Here is a 16,251-nt window from a genome sequence, read left to right as displayed (position 1 = left end):
TTAAGATCTTGACAGGCTTCAGATTTCCTATTCTGACATCGGCAAGATGACCCAGAACTCAAGTTCACTAAGTACATGTCAACAGTAGCTGTGGAAAAAGCTGTCACAATGAAAGGAACAAAGGACAGGTTTCAGCCACCATTCATAACACAACTAAAAATGAATTAGTTCTGTGCAAACCATTTAATGTGTTCACACCCCAAAGGTTTAAGTAGAAAACAATCCTTCAACCAAACAGACAATAAGAAATTAGTGATAAGGCACTAGCTTCCACTGTCTTTTCTTTCTTTCCACTTGGAAGCTTTCAGCTTGCTCCACGGTTAGCTGCTTTCCAGCAGAAACACATTTTGCAACACACAGAAACACAGGAATCCCACTGGGGAGCACAGTCCTCTTATCGTGCTCTGTTCTTCATTTTCTGCCTTGCTCTCTTTCCAGGTCTCTTCTGCAAAAGAAGGACAGATTCAGATCTTTATTTTCCTGTCCTTAATTTTTGTTCTAGCTCTATAGCTTGGGGAGGATAGCAAGCAGCGGATATTTGTCAGTACCTCTGGAGAGGGAGGTTTGCGGGCACAGGTAGCAACAAACAGTACCGCTAACTCCCCCGCTCATTTCCCTGCTCAGACACTGAACCACCGTCCTCACCAGCTGCAACTGAATTACTTTCAGCTCCCAAAGACGGACATTGTCACTCCCAGATGCTGGAGGCACCCATCACATACTTAGCTCTCCCTCCCAGACTAGGGCTGGCTTCCTACGATCATTTGCATGCAACATTTTACTTACATTGAGGGCTTTTTTCCCTCCTTTTCCTGCTTTTCCTGGGCCTTTGTTGTGAGCCACTTTTGACCGGAAGCTGGATACATCATTGCAACTCTCCTTTGTGTTCCACTTTGAGCCCTTCTTCTTCCCACCAAAACCAAACTTCTGATTCTTGTACCGTCTTTTGGCATTTGGTCTGAAAAACAACCAAACACCATCATCACTTATATTCCTCTCCTCAGGAAGCTCTCAAGAAGGCACATGTATCTGCTGATGGACTCCCGTCAGCCATCATAAACCCTTCCCCTCTTATTGAAGAGGCAGAAATTAGCACATTTCAGTCTCTGCTCCAGTATGGACACAGTTTTCCTCCTCTCTAGGGACAGAAAGTCACCTCAGACTTATTTTAACAAACATTAATCAGAACAGCTTTCTTGTTCCACAAAATGATACCCTAAAAGACAAAAAAAACCAGAGATTCTAGATTTAAATATCTTTCTTTTCTGGTCTCACCCCTTCTTTATCCGTTGACTTGCACTGCCTTTTTTATTCCCTTGAGATGACGTCTGGTCTTCATCTAGAAAATCCAGCTTGTCAGAGAGACCTGCAAGAGCAAAGACATAACAGTTGCCCAGCTACCACCACAAAAAATGTGAATCTTCAGTCTAAGCAAGTAATAGCAACAAGTCACCCGCACTGAAGAACAGCTACCTGGGAGGATTTTCACTGCCACTCGCATATGATCCTGCACAGCAGCAGCCTGTCAAGCTCACCGCCCAGCACTGCACACTGACACCACACATCACGCTGCCTTACACCGCTCACACATCACTGTTCCCATGACACATTTGCTCTCTTAGACAAGTTAGCTTTACCTTTCTGATATTTCTTGACTGCATTCAACATATTTTTTTTCTCCTTTTGTCTCCTCTGCAGAATCTCAGTTTGCACCTGAGATTAGAAGCAGAACGTTAGTGTTGTTCCCTGTAGTGTCCCTTACTTTTTTCCCTTTTTTTTCCCCCCCCCTCTTTTTTTGCTCTGTCTTCCTTCAAAGCAGCTAGAAAGAAGACTAGACAGATTCCATATGTTTTAGCCAGCCTCCTGTGGTCTCACTTTCTAAGTTCCTCTCTCAAGCTCTAGATTCTTGTCACAGATAGATCCCTTCTGTAGCTCCTCCTCACCTTCTTGCCATATTTTCTCATTGCACGGAGCTGCTTCGCTTTCTCAGACCTCTCCATGGCTTCTTGTTTACTCTTAAGTTTCTGTCGGATCTTATTAGGGGATAGAAAAAACCAAAATTTATCAGTAATGCTAAAGAAAATATGAGAATTTTATGACTGCTGTGCAGTCCTGAAATGAATAATTACGTGAACTATCAATGAGTGTGAAAAACAAAACATCTCTCAGTCAGATAATGCTTTATAAGGCATAACATTCTTTCAACTCAACACTGGAACAGTTATTACAGAAACTCCTGAACTGATCTGTAGCCAAAATCTAGGTAAAAAGACAAAATTCACACAGAGACAAGACAAAGCCTTGTCATATCTTGTCAGTCTACTCAGGTGTATGTAGACTTGATAGGTTCTTTCTTGTCATGACTATTAAAAGTAAAGCACTGAAGAAGAGTCAACAACCCTTCCATGCCATAGAAAACATATTTTTCATTCCCTTCTTGTTTACAAACATTGCCGTAAGGGTGCCACATTACAAGGGATTACACAGATTTCAGAACAGACCTTCTGGATTCAGCCTGACTCCACTAGGAGGTAAAAACTCTGGTCTTCAAACAGAAGCCAGCAAAAGAACGTAACAGTCATGTGCAGAATTGACTTAAGCCTTGTCAAAAGCCAATTATTAATCTTCATCTTCTCTAGAAAGATTCTATCAGCCATCAAAACAGTGCCTAGGTCATACATGAACCTCCAAATGAGGCTCCAGCTCATGTTTAACTTATACAATGTAGTCTTTTTTTCCAAAACAAAAAAAAAATTAGGGTTCTGTTTTGAGCAAAGACCACAGTCGAGAAGTAAGTTTGTGAAATTCTTATTTCCTACACAAATCTGACTTACTACCCATGATAGATTGATTCAATAACACACAATTTAAAGTCACAGGGAACCAAAACACAGAGTATAAACAAAGAGTGATAATTAAATAGGGAAAAAGGATCATGTTAATGCCACAGTTGACTGCAAGTCTTAGGCCAAAGAGCATAAATGCAGCCAACTTTACAACCACTGTCACATACATGGCGAGAGAGTCTCCATTTTCAGTATTAAATACATTCAGGACAGAATATAAATTGCGCTTTTCTACTTTACGTTCCAATCTGGTATGGAAATCCCCACATTGCACTGGAATACCTAAACAGGAAGAAACTTCCCGCCACGAACAAAATTTCAAACACATTGTTGCAGGCGTTTGTCAAAGAGTCGAAGGAAAGTGTTCACAAATCACTCCTCAAAGTTAATCCCTCACGCAGGTTAAAACCAACACATAACACAGGAAAGCAAGCCATTATTCACTGCACATACCTTCTGCATCTGTTGGTCTGATTTGGCCATCTCTGCAAAGTAATCATCTGGCCTTCTAGTAGGAACTTGGAGCTTACGCAACCTAGGTAGGGCTTCCAGGACCGCCGCCTGAGCCTGCCGGTAGCTAGGGAGACAGCACAGCACCAGCTCTGTCACAGGGTATCGGGCATTTCACGGCACTGACAGAAACTCTGTCCACATAAGCTAGCTGATACTGGGATATAACAAGCATTGATCTAGAATTACATCAACATTCTGTGCTCTACAGCGTTCAGTGCTACTAAAAGCAATTTAGGTGCTAGTACAATATTAATGCTTATACCTTGCCCATATACATTCATCTAGTTTCCAGTTAGTTTTATTTGTTGGATTATAAAAGGCAAGGCAAAACAACAGAACACTCCATAACCCGAGTTAACGCCATAGTGCTGCAACCAAGCAACTTTTTAAAATAAACTTTTCAGCAAAGGATGGAAGTGTGCTGAACGGAGGGAAATTATTTCCAGTCACAAGTTGTCATGCTTTTAGCTGGGAAAGAGTTAATATTCTTCACTGTAGCTGGCATAGTGCTGTTTTGGACTTAGTATGAGAATAATGTTGATAACACACAGGTGTTTTAGTTGTTGCTAAGTAGTGCTTACACTAGTCAAAGACTTTTCCAGCCTCCCATGCCCTGCTGGGTGCACAAGAAGCTGGGAAGACAGGGGGTACAGCCATGACACCTGATCCAAACTGACCAAAGGGATATTCCATATCATATGACATCATGCCCAGTATATTAACCAGGGGGAGTTGGCCAGGGAAAGCAGCAACTGTGGCTTGGGGACCAGTGGTATCGGTCGGTGGATGGCGAGCAGTTGCATTGCTTGTTGTTTGGTTTTCTTCTCCCCTCCCAGGTTTCATCTCTCTCTCTCTCGTTACTTTCCTTTTCATTATATTATTATTATTATTACTACTATTACTGCTTTATTTTAATTATTAAACTGCTCTTATCTCAACCCAAGTTTTCTTTCTCTCCCCCATCCCACTGGGGTGGGGGGAGTGAGCAAGAGGCTGCGTGGGGCTCGGTTGCTGCCTGGGGCTAAACCACGACACAAGATAAGTTAAACACACTAGCGTAAACTTTTAGTTATTTTGGAGGACATTCAAAACCATCAAATGTAAAACACGGCCCAAGAGTGACAGGGCACCTGTGACAGCCCGTGCGGCAGCCCGAGGTGCACCTGCATGACTCCCAGCACACAGCGGTACGCCTAGACCCTGCAAGAAATCTGGTTTTGGCACTTACAAGCACATCTCCCTCTGGAAATCATTCTCAGGGTCAACGGCATCTTTGCTCGGAGCACTCTGTGAGACGGGATCTGCGACCTGGCCCGAAGTCACGTCCAGCCTTTCCACCCACGCCAGCTGCTGCTTGAACTCGGAGAGGCACCGCTTCAGGCCGTGCTGTGAGGGAAGCGCAGCCCTGCACACCACCGCGCCGAGCCGCAACCCCGGGCGGGCACGGCCGAGCCTCCGGGTCACAGGGCGGGATGGGCGACACCCCACACCGCCACAGCACCGCGGGGGCCCCGGAGCCCTACCCCGACGGGGGCTCCCCGGCCCCGCACCCGGCGCTGGGGGACGCGGGCCCCGGCCCGGGCCTCTCCCCCTTGCCCCCCGAAGGCCCCGCTTACCGCGTCGTTGCACCGCTTCGGCCGCTCCTCCAGCACCACGTTGAGCCCCGGCTTCAGCTCGCCCCGCGAAAAGGCCTCCTGGAGCTGCGGGGAGGACACGGTCAGGCCGCCACGCCACGCCACGCCACGCCACGCCACGCCACGCCACGCCTGCGGGTGGCACCAGGCAGCCCTGCCGCAGGAGGCCTCACCCCCAGCCCCGCCACCGCAGGCTCGGGCTCACCTCCGAATCCGAGAGAGAGGAGTCCTCCGAGTCCGAGCCCGAGTACGAGTCCGAGCCGGAGAAGGAGCCGCGCCGCGCCATGCCGCTGCCGCCACCGCTTCCGGCCGCGTGCGCCTGCCCCCGCCGCCGCTTCCGGCGGGGCCGCGGTTGCTACGGCGACGGTGGCAGCGGCAGCATGTCGGCGGCGGTGGCGGCGCAGCCCGTGGCTGTCTTCGGCTGCCGGCCGCGGGTCGCCGGCGGCGTCTGCTTCTTGGAGGACCAGGTCGTGCTGCACGCGGCGGGGGCGGGCTGTCTCCGGCTCCACCTCGAGCAGAAATGGCACAAGTTCATCCCAGGTGGCCCCGAACCCCAGCCCCGGCCCCGGCCCCGGCCCCGAACCCCAGCCCCGGCCCCGGCCCCGGCCCCCCCTGACCCCTCTCATAGAATAATAGAATCATTAAGGTTGGAAAAGACCTCTAGGATCATCAAGTCCAACCCCCAAACCAACACCCCCAGGCCTCCTAAACCATGCCCTGAAGTGCCACATCTACGCCCTTTTTGAACACCTCCAGGGGCGGTGACTCCACCACCGCCCTGGGCAGCCTGTTCCAATGCCTGACCACTCTTCTAGTGAAGAAATTTTTCCTAATATCCAATCTAACCCACCCCTGACGCAGCTGGAGGCCATTTCCTCTCATCCTATCACTAGTAACTTGGGAAAAGAGATCAACACCCACCTTACTACAACTTCCCCTCCCCATAGGCACCGAGAAGAGCCGGGGTGTGCAGGCGCTGGCCGTCAGCCCCAACCGGCAGTACCTGGCTGTCTCAGAGATAGTGGCAGATCAGCCATCCCTGGCGGTCTACAAGCTGTCATCGGGGCCGGCGCGGCGGCGGAGGGTGCTGGCCTCTGCCAAGCTGCCAGTGCAGGAGGTGGTGTCCCTGGCCTTCTCACCTGACTGCCGGTACCTGGCGGCCACCACTGCCCCCCCCGAGGGGCACCTCACCTACTGGTTCTGGGAGAAGCAGCAGCTGATGGCGGTGGCCCGCATTGAGGGCCCGGGCAGCAGCACCTGCCAGGTAATAGCGCAGCCCTCACTGGCTCCATGCCCGCCATGCCGGCTCCATGCCCGCCATGCCAGCCCCAGGCCCATTCGGTTCCCCCCAGCCGTGCCAGGGTACCAGGGTGCACACTCCTGCCCCCCAAAACTAAGCTTATTTTTAACATTTTGATTCACAAATGATTGGATCTTTGGGAGCCCACTGCGCTATTTCAAAAAGACAGATAAAAGGACCTGATATAGTTCAACAAGTACTGGGTACCAGGTAACACCTAAGTTCAATCTGCAGGATATGTGGACAGGCCAGAGTTTTCCTGTGGCCACATGGCTTCTATCCTGGGAAAGAGAGGGAGGAGAGGGCTCCACACTGTAGATTATATAGAGGTTCTGTAGCCTTTCTTGGCATCAGCTGCAGTAGGACACCAGGCCGAAGGAATTTTTGCTCTGACCCATTATGGACATTCTTACATCCATATCACCCGAGATTCTCTTACATCATATCAGATCTATGGTATGTGGCCAATTCAGTTGGCCAGTGCATGTGCAGCATGTCCCAGGTGTCCCTGCAGAAACACTCATTAAATATATCATCTGTGCTCAGTAGGCGTAACACACGTCTTGGAAGCTCTCGGCATTCTCATGCCCCTTTTCCTTCCTGCAGACTGTTCTATGTGCAGATTGGAGGAATAGCCCAGGAAGAGTCGCTAGGAGCAGGCTGATGGCACTCAAACAATTCCAGCATCCTGTGTTGGGTGCCCTTTTTTAGCATCTTTCTTGCAGGGAGGCTTTCAGTACATGGGTTGGTTGGACCCTAGTTGCCATTTTTTCTGGGGTACAGCTACAGGCAGAGGTTGGGTGAACTACTGACTTCATGAGCTCAGTTCCTAAAGAAAGAAGAATGACTGTAAAGACAACTGCTGTCTAAAGTCCTATTAAGCATGAAAAATGAGGTCTAACTACCTCTGCTATCCTTCACGGTGGCTATTGAGATGGCTATTCCACTGTTTTCACTAATAAACACCTAATTATGTGATTTAGTACGCATAATAAGCAAGGTTTGCCTGAAATACAGATATAGAGAATTTATTCCTGGCCTTTAAGAATGAATGGTCCTGCTTTTCAGGAAGCTTGCTACCTGAAAAACTTGCTAATCAGCAGTAAAGTTGTGTTTCGGTCTTTCTTTTGTCATTAAATCCTGAGGGGCAGAGAGAACTTTCTTTGGTATTGCACTGTGATTCGGATAATGTCTTAGCTTGATAGAGTTAATGTATTTGTAGCATCATGTAAAATTGATATACACAGTTTTGAAAGGCAGAAAACTGCAGTATGTATTTATGATGGTTATTTCTTAGTCTCTTCTGTATTCCTATATGTTTCTATGAACCTTCTTTTCTTGTTTGTTTTCCTGTATCTGGTATTGAAAGTCTTCATAACAGGTATAATATTTGCTTATTTGTGAACATAGTTGTGTAAAATAATTTCTCTCTCTTTTGTTGCGTAGGTAAGCTTTGGTCCTCAAGACAATACACAGGTTTGTATCACCGGAAATGGCTTTTTTAAACTTTTTAAGTACAGTGAAGGAACTTTGAAGCAGATTAATTTACAAAGGGGAGGGCCGCAAAACTACTTGTGCCATGCCTGGCTCTCCGAGGAGGAAGTTATATGTGGCACTGACACAGGCAAACTTATCTTGTTTGAAACTGGAGAGCGGTGCTGGGAGACAAGTGTAGAGTACAAAAAAACACCCAGGGAACAAGAAGAAGATGCAACAGCAAAAGAATATGAGAGGTAAATCCTTGTTAAATACTGTTACTAATAGTTTCATGCTTATGCATGCAGTTTAGTTGCAAGCCATTCACTTCTTTCCTTCTTGTCTAGTTTATGAACGGGTTATAATATTTAGATTGTTGCTGATAAACGTTTTTTGTTTTGTCCTGCTTTATGCTTAAGTCTTTATGCGTTTCCCACTTGCAGTTCTCATGTCTGTTGTGGACTGGCCTCTGAAGATAATTCACAACAGGATTCTTTGCCTCAAATATCTGCAGTTGCAGCTTATTCCAAAGGCTTTGCATGTTCATCTAGCCCAGGAGTTGTTCTTCTGTTTGAGAAGACCAAGGAAAAGCAAGTCTACAAAGAGAGTCAAGAAATCTGGGTAGGGAGAAAAAAGCTTTTCCAAGCAATTATGCAGAAGAGGCCTGTTGGGGGTGGGGGTGGGCTGGCACAAGGCGTGCTCACAATTCAGTTATTAGGAAAAATTTTTAGCACATCTCTAAATTACATTGTAAGCGTTAGCTAACCATCGTGGGGGTGTCGAAAGGAAGGGAGTTGCCAGAGGTCACACTGAAAGTAAGTGACAGATGTCCTTTTGCAAGGTAGCTCTGCATGTTCCCACAGGTAAGATGTGCTTTTGAGGCTGCTGAACTTCAGGAAACCTTTAAGAAAGTTATATTTTTGGAGACTTTTGGAGTCAGTTTTGAAGGACTGGGCTGCTTGCTTTTTCCCAAGGCAAAGCTTTTCCCCCCTCAGATGCCTATTATAGCTATTGTGGGACTTGTGCACTCTTACTCTTAAGTAATCTAGTAAGATTTCCTACTGTTCTATAGCAAGGTGTATGCGTTGACTTACTGCAGTCTCTGGATAAGAACTTTTAACTCTGATGATCTGGTCAAGGCTTTATACCCTGGACCTAAAAGGTCAGATCTTCCCTGTGCATGAGACCCTCTAATAAGACTGTTACCAACCCAAATGATGCACTGCAAAGAACTGTTATTCTGAGATCACAATTTTCAGACAGTTTTCATTTTTACACTTGCTAGGTTTTTTTCTCGATGTTTTTTCTGCTACCATTTTCATTTTTGTTTAATGGAGTACTTAAGATTACTGCTGAAATGTCACCTGATACTTTTTTCAACCATAATGCTAAAGATACAGTTAGGTTATCTTGTTCCCTATTCCCTGCCTTGCAGTGGTTATGTACTATTAAATATCCAAGTTGTCTTACTGATATGATGTATATGCTCATTAGAGTAGCATTACGGCAAAAATTTGTGTGTGTGTACACATCTACTACTAAAACATGGAGACCTGGAATATCCCATGGGATGCATTTCTTGTGCAGCTTCCTCAGGACCTCTTCAGCAGTGAGCCAAAACAGTCAGTCAGGCAGGACATTATATGTATATGCTTCAGCCCCTCTGAGGAAACGATGGTCGTTAACACAAGTAAAAATCAGCTTTACATGTTTGCTATGCTCCCCACTGATCTTATGAAGGTGAGTGCAATTTTATCACATTCCACAGCCATCATGTCCAGTAAGGGGTGTGTTATAATGGCACAGGCAATTCAGTCTCGCTTTCTGTGATGCATTCTCATAAAATCCATCAGATAGCATCTGAACCCCTAAAGCTCATGACAGGAAGTGCTCTGCATGCTTCTCTGAGAGCCATATTTCAGTAGCCCCTTGCTCAAGCATCCCTCTGTACGAACACCTGACGTTATTCAACAAAACAATTATGTTTTACTTTCAATAGTGTATGAGAACTATGAAGGCTACATCTTCCCTGCATCACTTTTCTTGATTTTTAGTTATAAAGTTAAAACTGATTCTAACATTGTTATATTTTTCATATTGTTATGTTCAGAGTGTTGCAGTGAAAGGATTAAGTGGTTTCCTCAAATCTATTTGATTACTGTGTGCAAAGACTTATGTTAGATTTGTTACCTGTCTTAACTGCCTGCAGTGAAATATTTGTAATTTTTTTTATGTTCTTATTGCTTCTCAGGAGAAGGCAGCTTATTTTGCATATCTGAATTTTCCATTGCATTCTGCTTCGATCACTGGTCTGGACATCTGTGTATGGAAACCCATTCTTGCTACATGTTCCCTGGATAGATCTGTCCGCATCTGGAATTACAAGACAAAGTAAAGAGTTGTTTGTGTTTGTTATTACCTCTTGCTTTCTTGTGTATTGCATTTAGCGGGCAACAGCAGCAATCTCATATGAATTAGTGTTGTTCTGGTAAAATTCCTGCGTGGTGTGGGATGTAAATGGTCTTACTGACATGATTTGGGGAGTGTGAATATACAGTGCCTTTAAAACCAGTGCCAAAAGAATCCAAAGCCTTTCCTATTATGCCATTTTTGTGTCAGACTTCTCATGTGCTTTGGAAAAAAAAATCTTCAGGAATGTTTCATTCAGCTTTGTCTTAAGATACTGTTGTCTCATTTCCTGCTTTGTGGCCATAGTTCTTAAGCAAAATGACTCAAGCTTTTAAGGCTGTATGGAGGGAAAGGGGGAGAAAAACAAATCTTAGAAGAGATGTTTGTGCAGGTTTACAATCAGTGGTTCATTTACCTTCTTCATTATATTACAGTAAACAAGGATTTGCCCTTGCACCTTCCTCACCCTCTCTGTAAACCAGAAAGTTCAGATTTGCCTTCGTTTCCTGTAACTTCTGTATGATCGTTGCTTAACTGAACAACACCACATTTCCTCAAGGACAAGGCAGAGTCAGATTGTAGCTGCAGGTGTCCTTGCCGGGACAGATATTGTCCTGTAAGGAGTGCATAGGCAGTTTGTACTGTTCCATACCACACAATGGTTTTCTCTTTCAGCACTTTGGAGCTGTGTAAGGAATATCGAGAGGAAGCGTACACAGTATCACTTCATCCCACTGGCCTTTTCTGTTTAGTTGGGTTTTCTGACAAACTACGATTTATAAGTCTACTGTATGAGGACATGCATGTCTTCAAGGAGTTTGCTGTGAGAAAGTGCAGAGAGGTAAGGAGTGATGCAAAATGAAGTTGGGTGGTTATACGGCACAGAGTGGTGAAGAACATGACAGAAGATAGAAACCCCTCTAGTAGATCCTAGTAGGATTTAGGATATCAGAGCATAAAGGATTCTGACTGTTGGAAAATAAGCCTGGAGGATGCATAACTGTGGACCTGGGAAGCAGCAGAAGGGGTAGTTTGCTCAGAAATACTCAAGGACTGAATTTTACGGGGGAAAGTACCAGTTAAGAAAGCAGTAAGAGGCGAACTATGTCACGGAGTTTTCTTTTTGTCTAACATTCTGGTATTAGATGATGTCATTGGAATTCAGTGCATGAATTTTTTCATCCACTGCATCTACAATAATGGGTGGTTATGTTATTTTTGTAGTGCTCATTCAGTAATGGAGGCCATCTTTTTGCTGCTGTTAATGGAAATGTGATTCAAATTTATTCCAGCATCACCTTTGAGAATATTAATAATCTGAAAGGACATAGTGGGAAGGTTAGTAAACAAATCCTATATGATACAACTCATTAAAGCATGAACTAGCTGGTAAGATGTATTTTGAAAAGGTAAAGTACAATTTTGAATCAGAAATGGGCCCAAAAATTAAAAAGAGAAATACAAAAGTCAGTTTTCTTTGGTCAGAAGTCTATGTATGCATGCTCTAGATACATCTAAAGAGTCTCTCCTTAAATTGAAGGTGTATGATTCTTAGGTAGTGGAACCAGGAAAAATAGCCCAGAAATAAATTATAAAAATAAAATATACTGCTTATTATTGAAATAAGCTTTTTCCTGGCAGTGTTTTAATAAAGTAGTTCTTACTGACTTTTTTTAATTAATGCTAAAATGGAATTAGTTGAGAACCATCTAGGGATTTTTAAGTAAGACTTACAAGTATGATTCCAAACTTGCCATGGATTTACCAGTAGAATGACTCCGTGTTGTATGTCTATAACTTAAACATTGGGCTCCTTGGCGTGTTTTGCTTTTGCCAGATATACGCAGTTAAGTGGAGTGCAGATGATACTAAATTTGTCTCCTGTGACACCCATGGTGCTGTGTATGAGTGGAACATGATGACAGATAAACGGGAGTCAGAGTGTGTGCTCAAGTCATGCAGCTACAGCAGCATTGCCCTGTCTTCTGATGCCAAAGTCATCTTTGCTGTTGGATCTGACCAAACTCTCAAAGAAATTTCAGAGTCTTCGGTGAGCTAACAAACACTCTGGGATTTTGCTAAGTTCTCTGGGGAGGGTACTAGTGCTTTGATTTCTTTGTCATCCATTTGGTAAGAAGGAATCAGTCTTGTTTTGATAGCTGTGGTATTTACTGACACTTTTCTAGTGTTCTTATGTGCTTTACCATGAAACCTGAGATTTTGTTGTAGTTTTGTATTTTTATAACTTTACTTGGATTTACCTAGAAATATTCTAATCCAGCTAACAAACTAACTTGGCAATATTGGATCAACTGTTTTGCTGGAATACCAGTGTATTGCATCTACCACGGTAGGCTATGCGCTTTTCTTTTTTTTTTCCAGAAAAGTAGTAAATCGTATGTGATTACCATTGCATCTTTCAGAAGTGATAACCTGTGGACCTTGGCTTGAAATATTAAGAGTGCATATCTGTGAAGCTTAATACTAATTATTGTTCATGGCTTTACTCCTATAGGCACGTAGATTCTTTTAACTGCATTATTCGCTGCAGGCAGAGGTATGACAACTGCTCATGCAATAAGTAATCAAATAGTATTGGGAAACTTCATGTAATGTGAGGGTTTTGTGTGGTGTTTTGGTTTTTTGTTTTGTTTTGTTTTTTTTAGATCCAGCAAGAAATGTCTGCTTTTGGTGTTGTTTATACTGCAGTAGCTGTTTCTCATTCCGGGCGCACGGTATTTGTTGGTACATCTCTGGGGACAATTCGAACTATGAAATACCCGTTACCTTTGACAAAGGATTTCAACGAGTATCAGGCCCATGCAGGTGCTGTTACAAAGGTAACACAGAGTGCTTTCTTTTCCCTGCAATACCAGCTGCACACACCTCCTTTAGTGTTGATTCTCCTTCCCATTTCATAGCATAATATGTTAAAACTAATGTTGAGCCTGCATGTGAGAATGAATATTACAGCATCTATAGAAGCCCTGTCTCTAGAAATAGATGTCACTGGATAAGCTGCTGTTGGCTAAAAAGTGGCTTGCACCAGGATACATAACATGGTATATCCCTGCTGGTGAACTTTGATAAAGCTCTTTGTGGAAAGGGGAAGATAAAGCTATGCAGGCTTGAAAACCTCTTGTGTGAATGGAAGGAGGAATGAGATAAATGTATTAAGCAACTTGCTGCCCAGGTAAAGAGCAGAAAAGATGGCAGTGCTGGTCTGCTAAGCAGAGTGTATTTCTATAAGGCTAATGAACAGCGTCTGAAAGGTGGGGATGTGGTGAGTAGCACCTGCAATCACGGAACGTTTCAGTGCACTTTCTCCAGGAAGCCACAGGTTCTGCCTTGTTAAAACTGTTCGTAATTTTGGCATTGTAACTATCACTGTCAAATACAGCACCTTGACTTAGAGCTGCACAGTCCAATATTGGGCTATGGAATTCAGTTATGGGAACTCTTCTTTCACCTTGCTCGTAAGCTGTGTCAGCTACCAGGTACTCTATACCAGGCCGCACAGGCACAGGAGGTCTGGAGGAGGTGACAGCAGTTATTACTAGATAGTTGTTGTGGGCTTATTTGCAGATTCAAAAGAAAACATTTAGCCATCTGTTGTTTAAACAACTTCTCAAACAAAAAACTAGAGAACTTTGGAACTATCATAGAAATTGCCTGTCTGTGCTATATCTGTCTAGAAGGTCTTTTCTGTTCCACATTTTAAAAATCTTCCTACAGCTCTGAGAGCAGAAGCAGATCCAGTGTCTTCATGTGTTCCTCTTTTCCTTCCCTTCCCCTGTTGCCTTGACCAGGATGGAGCAGGAGTAGAGGACATAATCTAAATGTTGGTAGTGGGACTGTGTTAATATTTCCACTGTTGACTTTCTGTGGTAGAAATGACAGGGACTACGGAGGTGGGGAGAAAAATGTGATATGAACTCAAACTGTCTCCCCATTCTTCCTTGTCTCTACTATTATTTTGTTGTCTTTTCCTTCTAAGATGTCCGTAACAAACGATGACCTATTTCTGCTGACTGCCTCAGAGGATGGCTCTATATTTATCTGGAAAGTGTATGACAAAGGAGGTGGGATACTGAAATGGGAAAAGGAAGTTGAATATGCTGAGGAAGTGCTGATGATGAGATCAGATATAGAAGAGAAGGTAGGAGGAGCAACTTGTGAACATGAACCATAGGATTCCTAGTATATAGCTTTTGAGTTACATTTCCATGATGTTTGTGACTAGCTGTTCCTATACGGCTTTGTGTTTAAGAGGGCTTGCACAGCTTTCATCATAAAGAGGTTATAGCAAGTAGCTGCAGCTGCTTTTAATATGCAAATTGCATTGTGTGAACAGTGAGTGCGGAGAAAAGTTTAGACTTTTCTCTAATACTTTCCCTAATCTCTTGAAAGCAGTTTTAATAGAGTAGAGAAGTCAGGAGCTGCATTTCTATGAACCATCTTGTAAGATAACAAAGGGACCTTACTTCTGGAACGTCTTCTTGGCTGTCTCTCTGAAAATTCTTTGCAAAGGCTGTCTTTCATAAATACGTGCATGTAAATAAAACATTGTTAACAAGCTGTTGCTAATGGCAAATAATCTCTCTATTAAAACTATCTTCTCATCCATGTCCTAACAGATTCAGGCAATGCTAGACCTGCAAATTCGTGTGAGAGAGCTACAGACAGAAAATTATTACCAGCTACGTCTCAAGGACATATACTGTAATGAAAAAATAAAGGAATTGGAAGAGAATTTCACTCAGGAAATAGGGTCCCTTAAAACCAAACACCAGGTATGATTCATATTGTAGAACCAAATACCAAGAAATCTTTCACTGAAGAGTTGAATTTAAGCTTGCTTTGTATATGTATGAATGCCATAAAGCATCTGAAAAAGGAAGGAGCATTCCTTTCCAGTAAAGAAGTTCTTGATATTTGTAAAGCAGAAAGCTACCTTTGAGTCAAGTCTTTTATAAGTACAAGGCGATGCAAGAGTTCTCCTAGGTAGCCTATAAATATCTTAACATAAAAACAGTTCAGCATTAAATGCTGCCTGTGACCAAGGACCTGTAAGCTATACCACCCTTGAGTAGAAACAGGACCATGCCTTAAAAGCTCTGTCACATATAAGGTTGCAGCTGCTACAGGATCCAACAATTATTCTTCTTAATGCCGCCTTCTTTATGCCCTGGCCGCTTCGCTTTTTTAAGAATGTCTGCTGAGGTGTGTTGTATGCTTTTTGAAAATAGAAGTAAAATATATTCCCTGGATTTCTTCTGTCCATACGTTTATTGATTTCTCTGTGGTCAAGAAGCAGAACTTCCCTGAGAGGCAAAAGCCACGATAATTCTTCCCAGTGTCCTATTTATCTGTGTCTGTTAATTCTATTCTGTCCACCTGTCTGGTGGACACACCAGATTTCTGGCTTGTAATTTGCTATATTTCTGGACCATTTTTAGATATAGAAGGCAAGTGGTCCCATAGCAATTTCTCTGGCAGTAAGATGGCTTGAAGTGAGAGATTACATATCACATGATTCAATTCTGTCAACCTCATGTTCTTTTTGAGCTTTTGGATGAATATTATCCTGTCCTGGTGATTTGTTACTGCTTATTTTGTTGAGTTGTACATAGTCCCTTCAAGCAGTATTTCAGTTTGACTCCACATAAAGAAGGATTCCAGTGTGAAAGCTTGCCAAGCTTACTAGTTTTATTATTTTATGGTCTTGCCATTTTCAAGTGCTCCTTTTATAGCTTTCTTGTCTTTTGCCCATATAAACTTTCTGGCAGGTTTCTGATTTGGATTTTTTTGAGGAAGTTTAATTATTCATTTTAATGTTTTCTTCAAGTAGTTCCTCAGGCTCTTCGGCTTTTCTCATTGTGGTTTTTGCACTTAAGTAGCCTGAGTTTTAACGTTTCTCTTTTTCCTTATTTTTGTACAGCTTGACAGCTTTTACAAGAAAGCCATTTCACTTCTTATAGATTCCTCTGCCTGTGTTTTACCTGTGCTGGTTTTCTTCTGCAGTCCTTCAGGTCTTTTCATAGGTAGCGCTTGGCCATAGAGTTATAATAAC

At 43.5% G+C, this 16,251-nt stretch overlaps 2 protein-coding genes across 2 annotated transcripts in view; one reads left to right on the top strand and one right to left on the bottom strand.

Annotated features, from left to right (window-relative positions):
- Positions 1-168: 168 nt before the first annotated feature.
- EBNA1BP2 (EBNA1 binding protein 2) lies at positions 169-5,331 on the bottom strand. Its single transcript, XM_075097883.1, has 9 exons — positions 5,199-5,331; positions 4,976-5,059; positions 4,588-4,745; positions 3,300-3,423; positions 1,944-2,033; positions 1,638-1,713; positions 1,276-1,366; positions 787-958; positions 169-445 (listed from the first exon to the last, which is right to left on the bottom strand). The coding sequence occupies exons 1-9, from the start codon at positions 5,277-5,279 to the stop codon at positions 395-397; spliced, it is 927 nt and encodes a 308-aa protein (XP_074953984.1). The 5' UTR covers positions 5,280-5,331; the 3' UTR covers positions 169-394.
- Positions 5,278-16,251, top strand: part of CFAP57 (cilia and flagella associated protein 57) — a 23,314-nt gene continuing 12,340 nt past the window's right edge. The window contains exons 1-12 of the mRNA XM_075097881.1: positions 5,278-5,533; positions 5,941-6,257; positions 7,740-8,026; positions 8,213-8,390; positions 9,357-9,509; positions 10,021-10,160; positions 10,854-11,019; positions 11,403-11,516; positions 12,016-12,228; positions 12,845-13,018; positions 14,176-14,337; positions 14,816-14,971. Coding sequence (XP_074953982.1) covers positions 5,278-5,533; positions 5,941-6,257; positions 7,740-8,026; positions 8,213-8,390; positions 9,357-9,509; positions 10,021-10,160; positions 10,854-11,019; positions 11,403-11,516; positions 12,016-12,228; positions 12,845-13,018; positions 14,176-14,337; positions 14,816-14,971 — 2,316 coding nt within the window. The remainder of the gene's footprint in view (positions 5,534-5,940; positions 6,258-7,739; positions 8,027-8,212; positions 8,391-9,356; positions 9,510-10,020; positions 10,161-10,853; positions 11,020-11,402; positions 11,517-12,015; positions 12,229-12,844; positions 13,019-14,175; positions 14,338-14,815; positions 14,972-16,251) is intronic.

The sequence above is a fragment of the Phalacrocorax aristotelis genome, chromosome 6, assembly GCF_949628215.1.
Source record: "Phalacrocorax aristotelis chromosome 6, bGulAri2.1, whole genome shotgun sequence".
Lineage (NCBI taxonomy): Eukaryota > Metazoa > Chordata > Aves > Suliformes > Phalacrocoracidae > Phalacrocorax > Phalacrocorax aristotelis.
The sequence above is the reverse complement of the archived record's forward strand: the minus strand, read 5'-3'. Positions and strand labels throughout refer to the sequence as shown.